This window comes from Ranitomeya variabilis, chromosome 6, assembly GCF_051348905.1.
Source record: "Ranitomeya variabilis isolate aRanVar5 chromosome 6, aRanVar5.hap1, whole genome shotgun sequence".
Lineage (NCBI taxonomy): Eukaryota > Metazoa > Chordata > Amphibia > Anura > Dendrobatidae > Ranitomeya > Ranitomeya variabilis.
The window spans coordinates 171,978,119-171,987,076 of NC_135237.1; the positions used below are offsets into that span (position 1 = coordinate 171,978,119).

General features: G+C 43.5%; 1 protein-coding gene across 1 annotated transcript in view; it reads right to left on the reverse strand.

Moving 5' to 3' along the window:
* Window positions 1-8,696, reverse strand: part of SFRP4 (secreted frizzled related protein 4) — a 158,912-nt gene extending 150,216 nt beyond the window's left edge. Inside the window, exon 1 of the mRNA XM_077269252.1 lies at window positions 8,151-8,696. Within this exon, the coding sequence (XP_077125367.1) occupies window positions 8,151-8,592 (442 nt within the window). The 5' untranslated portion in view covers window positions 8,593-8,696. The remainder of the gene's footprint in view (window positions 1-8,150) is intronic.
* Window positions 8,697-8,958: the final 262 nt, after the last annotated feature.

The window sequence follows — 8,958 nt, forward strand, 5'->3', positions numbered from 1 at the left end:
GCAGTGGGATATGGGGTAATGAAGGGTTAATGCCACCTTGCTATTGTAAGGTGACATTAAGCCAGATAAATAATGGAGAGGCGTCAATTATGACACCTATCCATTATTAATCCATTTGTCTGAAAGGGTTAACAAACACACACACATGATTAAAAAGTATTTTAATGAAAGAAACAAACAGGTTGTTTTAATAATTTATTGCTCTCTCAATCCATCAGCAACACCCTCGCTTGGCAAAATAATAAACACACAATATACATACCTTCTGATGTCCTATCACGTCCCACGAGGTAATCCATCTGAAGGGGTTAACTAATATTACAGGCATGAGCTGTGATAAACCACTCGCTCGTGCCTGTAATCCCCCGGGTGCTGAAAGGAAAGCAGAATGATCTATACTTACATTCAGTCGCGGTGATGCGCCCCTGCTGGATGTTCTCATGAACTGCAGCCTGGGAACTTTTTCCCACACTCCAGGTCATATGAGGACATCCACCAGGGGGCGCATCACCGCAACTGAAGGAAACGTAGGTCAATGACCTACATTTCCTTCATTCTCCGGGGAATTACAAGCACGAGCACACAGCTGCATTTGCAGGGCTCCTGCTTGTAAATTATTTTAACCCCTTCAGATGGATTACCTCGTGGGACGTGACGGTTCAACAGAGGGTATGTATCTTGTGCATTTATTGTTTTGCCAAGCGAGGGTCAGCAAATGGATTGAGAGAGCAATAAAATATTAAAACAACCGCTGTGTTTATTTCATTAAAATACTTTTAAATCATGTGTGTGTGTGTGTGTGTTTTTTAACCCTTTCAAACAATTGGATTAATAATGGATAGGTGTCATCATTGACGCCTCTCCATTATTAATCTGGCTTAATGTCACCTTACAATAGCAAGGTGGCATTAACCCTTCATTACCCCATATCCCACCGCTACAGGGAGTGGGAAGAGAGTGGCCAAGTGCCAGAATAGGCGCATCTTCCAGATGTGCCTTTTCTGGGGTGGCTGGGGGCAGATGTTTTTAGCCACGGGGGGGCCAATAACCATGGACCCTCTCCTGGCTATTAATATCTGCCCTCAGTCACTGGCTTAACCACTCTGGCGGAGAAAATTGTGCGGGAGCCCACACCAATTTTTTCCGCCATTTAACCCTTTATTTGAGCAGCTACAGCGGCCAAATTTTGCACATACACACTACTAACATTAGTAGTGTGGAATATGCAAAAAAAAGGGGATATGAGATGGTTTACTGTATGTAAACCATGTCTCATATCCTGTCGGGTTTGTGAAGGAGAGAGCAAAAGCCGGCAATTGAATTAGCGGCTTTTATGCTATCTAGCGCTGCATTAAATATAAATATACATATATAGGTGTCTCACTGACATATATATATGTATATATACACATACTATGTGTATATATCTAGTCTATTCTAACCTGTCAGTGTGATTTTACTGTACACCGCGCTGAATTGCCGGCTTTTCAAAGGACACCGGTGCGTAAAAATCGGACAGAACTCGCATGGTGCGAGTGCTGTGCGATTTTTTTCTCGCACCCATTGACTTGCATTGGCGAGTCTCGTCCGAGACTCGCAGCAAATCGCAGCATGCTGCGATTTTTTTCTCAGTCCGATTTCGGCAGAGGAAAAAAAATCGCAAATGAAAAGACACCTATTGAATAACATTGGTCCGAGTGCAATCCGATTTTTTATCGGATTGCACTCGTCCGTTTTCCTCGCCAGTGGAAATGAGCCCTGACCTGGAGATCAGCATGAAGGAATACAAGTTTGGTCAGGCTGGTCACATCGGTAAAGTGGTAGCTAGTGTTCACAAGAATGCAGCTAGAGTGAAGTAGGCACAGCATAACACATTGACCCGTGTGTCCCTGTATCAGGAAGATCAAGGCCTCCAGCGAAGCTTGTTATGCATAAGTAACGTTCTTCACAAATAATGTGCCGCCATCCAAAACCAAAAAGATTGCACCCTGTATTGTACAGAAGAAAAAGACAAGCATTGTTCCTGCTATATACAGTTGTGTGAAAAAGTGTTGCCCTGTTCCTCATTTCCTATTCTTTTGCATGTTTGTCATACTTAAATGTTTCACAAATTAAAATATTAGACAAATATAACACAAGTAAAAACAAAATGCAGTTTTTAAAAGAAGGTCTTTATTATTAAGTTAAAAAGAAATATAAATCTACAGAGCCCTGTGTGAAAAAGTGATTGCCCCCCACTAAAACTTAAATTAACTGTAGTTTATCACATCTTTGGGGAGCAGAGTTCAAATTCCCAAGTCACACGCAGACCTGATTATTGCCACACCTGTTCTCAATGAAGAAATCACTTAAATAGGACAAAGTGAAGAAGACCAAAAGACCTCAAAAGCTAGACATCCTGCCACGGTCCAAAGAAATTTTGGAACAAATGAGAAACAAAGTGATTGAGATCTATCAGTTTGGAAAAGGTTATAACACCATTTCTAAAGCTGTGGGACTCCAGCAAACCACAGTGGGAGCCATTATCCATAAATGGAGAAAACATGGAACAGTGGTGAACCATTCCAGGAGTGGCCGGGCGACCAAAATTACTCCAAGAGGTCAGCGATGACTCATTCAAGAGGTCACAAAAGACCTCACAACAACAGCTAAAAAACTGCAGGCCTCACTTGCCTCAGTTAAGTTAGTATTCACCATAAGAAAGAGACTAGGCAAAAACGGACAACATGGCAGAGCTCCAAGACGAAAACCACTGCTGAGCAATAAGAGGATAAAGGCTGGTCTCAGTTTTGCCAGAGAACATCTTGATGATCCCCAAGAGTTTTGGGACAATACAATACTCTGTGGATTGACGAGACAAAAGTTAAACTTTTTTTGGAAGGTGTATGTCCAATTATATCTGGCATAGAAGTAACACAGTTTTTCAGAAAAGGAACATCATACCAACAGTAAAATATGGTGGTGTTAGTGTGATGGTCTGGGACTGTTTTGCTGCTTCAGGACCCAGAAGACTTCCTGTGGTAAAAGGTACTATGAATTCTGCTATATACCAAAAACTCCTGGAGGAGAATGTCCGACCATCTTTTTCCTGACCTCAAGCTGAAACGCACTTGGGTTATGCAGCAGGACAATGATTCAAAACACACCAGCAAGTCCACCTCTAAATGGCTTAACAAACACTAAATTTAGATTTTGGAGTTGCCTAGTCAAAGTCCTGACTTTAATCCGATTAAGATGCTGTGGCATGACCTTAAAAAGGTGGTTCATGTTTGGGAACCGATGTGGTGATTTACAACAATTCTGCAAAGATGAATGGGCTAAAATTCCTCCAGAGCATTGTAGAAGACTCAAGGTTTTGCAAATGATTGATTGCAGTTAGTGCAGGTAAGGGTGGCCTAACCTGTTATTAGATTTAGGGGGTAATCGCTTTTTCACACAGGGCCTTGTAGGTTTGGATTTCTTTTTTCCTTAATAAAGGCCTTCATGTAAAAACTTCATTTTGTTTTTACTTGTGTTATCTTTGTACTAAAAATAATTTTTCACACAACTTTTTGTTCTAGTTTCAGTAAACAAAACTTCATTTTTGCAAAGCCATATGATTTCTTTGTGAAAAAGTTAAAGGGGTCCAGTGCTGCATAAATGATGCCAGTGCTAAGTCCGAAGGTCTTCACAACAGTAAAGCAACTATGTACACACACTAAGGGGTTCCTATGTAAGGTGTTTTGGGGCATGCACATAGATGTTAGGTGAAACCCCATTTACACCACGTCACGGTGAACCTGTCAGGTGGTCCCTAACTTCTTATAGCCTTAAAAATGTGGCACCATGCTCCAACCATGGCCACAGCAGCCTGATGCCTCAAAGCACCATGCCGCAAGGCTGCCAACATCATTGTCATCCTGTTAACACATGGCAAGTTAGGGGCAATGGACAATGGAAATGACACACACTCCTGTTTCTAACTGCTAAGGCTTCTTTCACACTAGCGTCGGCACGGGGCTGTCGCTATGCGCCGGCCCGACGTGCCGACGCGCGTTGTGAAAGTAATGCCCGACGTGGGCAGCGGAAGCAGTCTTTCGACGCTTCCGCTGCCCCATTGTTATGTCTGGGAAGGAGGGGGCGGAGTTTCGACTGCGCATGCGCAGTCGAAAATGGCAGACACGACACACAAAAAAACTTTACATGTAACGTTTTTTTGTGCCGACGGTCCACCAAAACACGACGCAACCGTCCCACGACTGTTGCGAAGTGTGGCACTCCGTCGCAATGCGTCGCTAATGAAAGTCTATGGAGAAAAAACGCATCCTGTGGGCAACTTTGCAGGATGCGTTTTGTCTACATAACAACGTATTGCGACGTGCGTCGAACGACACTAATGAGAAAGTAGCCTTAAAGTGATTGTCTGGGACTTAGGATAAATCATCAATGTCTGATTGGCAGGAGTTCTGGGTGTCAAATCACCACCAATCAGCTGCTCCCACTGTCAGAGGCAGGAACCGCTGAGTTGCGTGCTGCACAGCGCTGCTCTGTTGACTGTATAGTGGCCGTGATCAGGTACTGACCATGGCCACTATTCCGTTGACAGAGATGTGATGTGCAACTCCACAACTGAGCAGTTCCAGGAATGATGGGTGTTGCATCCCCACCGATCAGATACTGATGATCTATCATGAGGATAGGTCAATGTTAAAGGCCCGGACATCCCTTTTACATGCCACCGTAATGATTGAATGCTGCATCTAAGGGATTCTGTGCATATGATGTTACCAATAGGTTTTTAAAAGTTGAGGATACAATTAAATACTTTTGCTTGTTATATTGAATAAATGTAAAAAAAAGAAAAAGGATTTGATTTTTGTTTAAATGTTCTACCCTTTGTCTTTTGCAGCATCCCTCCGTATACACTACAATTCAGACTGCACTAACAAGATCTGTGCTAAATCCTAAATTCAAATCCAATTTCATTTCGGAGTTTTTTTCTTTTACATTTGAGCTTAGATTAGCTGTAAAAGCCAAACTTATTTTATTTAGTAAAACAAACTGCAAAGATATTGTATTTGTAAAAATGTACGTAAAAAAAAGCATTTAAAGATGTCAGCAACCTTTGAGTGAAACCTGACAGATTGAACTTGCAGCCTGATCCATCTGTAAGGAGGTGGAACACAAGAAGAGTCCGAGGGCGGTTACCTACTTTGCTCCGTGCCTGGAACCATTGAGCTGTGCTACAAGTTCCCCGGGGGGCAGACAAAAAGACCGGGACAGGAAGGAAGCCGGGCAGAGAGCGGGAAAGGCGCGCGTGCAAGTGGGAGAGCAGCGTATGCCGTGGTCAGGGCAGGATGCAGCTGCGCTCCGGGCTCCCTGTCAGAGGAAAAATGCAGGGAGATTGCCCAGAAAGACTGCAACTTGTGAGTACATGAAAGCAGACTCTGCTGTGACTGGAGAAGGGCGCCTTGACACCCGTGCAGAGACAGTGGCCCGTGCAGAGACTGTGACCCCTGGTACCCACGGTATCAGTGCAGAGCCCCTGATTCCTGTTAAGAGACTTAATAATAGCCTGAGCATCGTTCTCCCAGGATAGGCTGTGCTGTTAAAGCTAAAGACTCAGAGCCGAGGGGACCCCGTTTGCCTAGCATCCCATCTGTCTATCACATTAACTCCCGAAACCCCCAGGCTGCGGGTTCCTAGAGACTACACAGCTCACGAATAACAGAGGGACGACAAGTGCCGCTGTTTCTCAGTGCCTACGTTGGAGAAGACGACCCTACAAGCAAGCCCTCATCAGACTGATAAATGTTTTCCCAAGAAAATTCTGTTTACTACTGCTATACTGCTTCCCCTATATTTTGCACCGTTATCTTTTCAGTTTATATTCTACTGTTTTCTCCCTATGAGGAGAATATTGTCCCTGTTATTAAATCCCCCTCAACAGTTGGTCTGTCTGTTCCGTGGTGACATACTCAACCCTGCACCATATTACACATCAACAGCATGTCACAGATTTAGAGATTTAGGCCGGGGTCACACTAGACCGTAATACGGACGAGTGCTATGCGATAAAAAATCGCATAGCACTCGGCCCAATGTTAATCTATGGTTCAGCTCCCATCATTCGATATTTTCTCCACCGTATTTCGGATCCAAGGGAACTCGCAGCAGGCTGCGATTGTCAGCGTATCTCGGCCGAGACTCGCCAATGAAAGTCTATGGGTGCGAGAAAAAATCGGATTACACACGGACCATGCGTGTGCATTGCGAGAAATACGCAGCGGTGTTCTATAGAAAAGCCGGTAATTCAATTGCCGGCTTTGCATTTCTCCTTCACAAACCCGACAGGATATGAGACATGGTTTACATACAGTAAACCATCTCATATCCCCATTTTTTTTGCATATTCCACACTACTAATGTTAGTAGTGTGTATGTGCAAAATTTCAGCACTGTAGCTGCTAAAATAAAGGGTTAAATGGCGGAAAAAATTGGCGTGGGCTCCCGCGCAATTTTCTCCGCCAGAATGGTAAAGCCAGTGACTGAGGGCAGATATTAATAGCCAGGAGAGGGTCCATGGTTATTGGCCCGCCCCTGGCTACAAACATCTGCCCCCAGCCACCCCAGAGAAGGCACATCTGGAAGATGCGCCTATTCTGGCACTTGGCCACTCTCTTCCCACTCCCTGTAGCGGTGGGCTATGGGGTAATGAAGGGTTAATGCCACCTTGCTATTGGAAGGTGACATTAAGCCAGATTAATAATGGAGAGGCGTCAATTATGTCACCTATCCATTATTAATCCAATTGTTTGAAAGGGTTAAAAAACACACACACACATGATTAAAAAGTATTTTAATGAAATAAACACAGCGGTTGTTTTAATAATTTATTGCTCTCTCATTCCATTTTCAGACCCTCGCTTGGCAAAACAATAAACACACAATATACATACCCTCTCTGATGTCCTATCACGTCCCACGAAGTAATCCATCTGAAGGGGTTAACTAATATTACAGGCAGAGCTGCGATAAACCACTCGCTGGTGCCTGTAATCCCCGGGTGCTGAAAGGAAAGCAGGATCTGTACTTACATTCAGTCGCGGTGATGCGCCCCTGCTGGATGTTCTCATGAACTGCAGCCTGGGAACTTTTTCCCACGCTCCAGGTCATATGAGGACATCCACCAGGGGGCGCATCACCGCGACTGAAGGAAATGTAGGTCAATGACCTACGCCAATTTTTTCCGCCATTTAACCCTTTATTTTAGCAGCTACAGTGCTGAAATTTTGCACATACACACTACTAACATTAGTAGTGTGGAATATGCAAAAAAAATGGGGATATGAGATGGTTTACTGTATGTAAACCATGTCTCATATCCTGTCGGGTTTGTGCAGGAGAAATGCAAAGCCGGCAATTGAATTGCCGGCTTTTCACAGATATCGCGCTGAATGAAATCTAAATACAGAATATATATATATGTGTCTCAATGACATATATATATATATATATATATATATATATATATATATATATATATATATATATATATATATATATATATATATATATACTGTATATATGTTTTCCCGAACATTTGAGCACATAAATCCATTAGATGTCAAGCTTGCGAGAAAATCTCGGCATACGGATGCCATACGGATGTCACACGGATGTCACACGGATCATTTGATGCGAGGAAATCGCATCCTCGCACTGCACACGGATCACTGTTTTTGAAACATTTGTGCGATTCTCGGCCGTGAAAAACGGACCGTTTTTTTATACGTTAAGTGTGTCCCCGGCCTTAGTATAAGGCTTCATTCACACATATGTGAGGTGTTGGTGTGCTGTGTGATATTTTCTTCCCAGCACAATACACAGACCCATATGTATGTCCTATTCAGAGCCTCAAAATCGGATTGGAAAAGAACATGCTCCAAGTCTCACAGACTTTACACTTGGAACCGTGAATAGCTCAACGAAGCTCTATGGCTCCGTGTGTTGTCCAAAACAATAACTGCGAAAAATGTATACATAAACCAATACACAGTGCATCTAAAATATTTGATACAAACTGTATTTTGTTTAGTGCAGGCAATAACTAAAAGAAGTGAAAGCGATGATTTGTAGCTTTTCATATGAGGAATTTGTAGGTCACTTACCTTCTGGAATATCAGTGACTATGGCTTCAGGAGCAATACACACACCACGATCGTATACCGGTAGGTCATCACATGCCAGGTTCTCTGGCCAGCTGTGATTGTATCTCTTCATGATGGGTTCACATCCATCCTTGGCTCTTTGGCATACCGACTTGCATGGTTTAATAGGATCATGAAGGAACTCCAGGGTGCAGATAGGTGCATACATGGCACAAAGAAAGAAGCTTAGCACAGGACTGCAGTTGATGTCTACCAGTTCTTGGTACTGTTCAATAGCCAGTATAGCATTCTCCTGGGTGCTGTGGTGGAGGTGGTTGGGCATCCTGGTAATATTCCAAGGCATATCTTTACACAGGGGAATTCTGACAGTCTCACAAGGAGCTGGATGGACCCCAGTGCCCATCACTATTAAACAGAGGGCAGTTATAAGCAGTAGCATCATGATGGAAGAGGATCTAGTGCACTTACAGCCAGGTTGCCTTTTGTGATGTCAGGCTGTTCTCAGCAGTAGATTAGAAGTGGAGAACTTCTTCCCACCAGCTGGCCACACTGCACTGGAGATAACCACCTTTATAGCAGGGCCACAAGTGACGTGCTGCACATCTATTTCTTACATGGCTGCATAATTCATTTATTTGCCAGACTCCGTTACATCATCCTTTTCCTTCCATCCCTGGACGACATCACTACATTTCACTTCATTTCCAAGTTCAATTACAGTCTCCTCCTCCCAACTTTTCTGGTGGTGAAATTTTGCATTGAGCAAAGAAATCAGTGTCTGTTTCACTTATTCCCGCTCTTGTAGCAG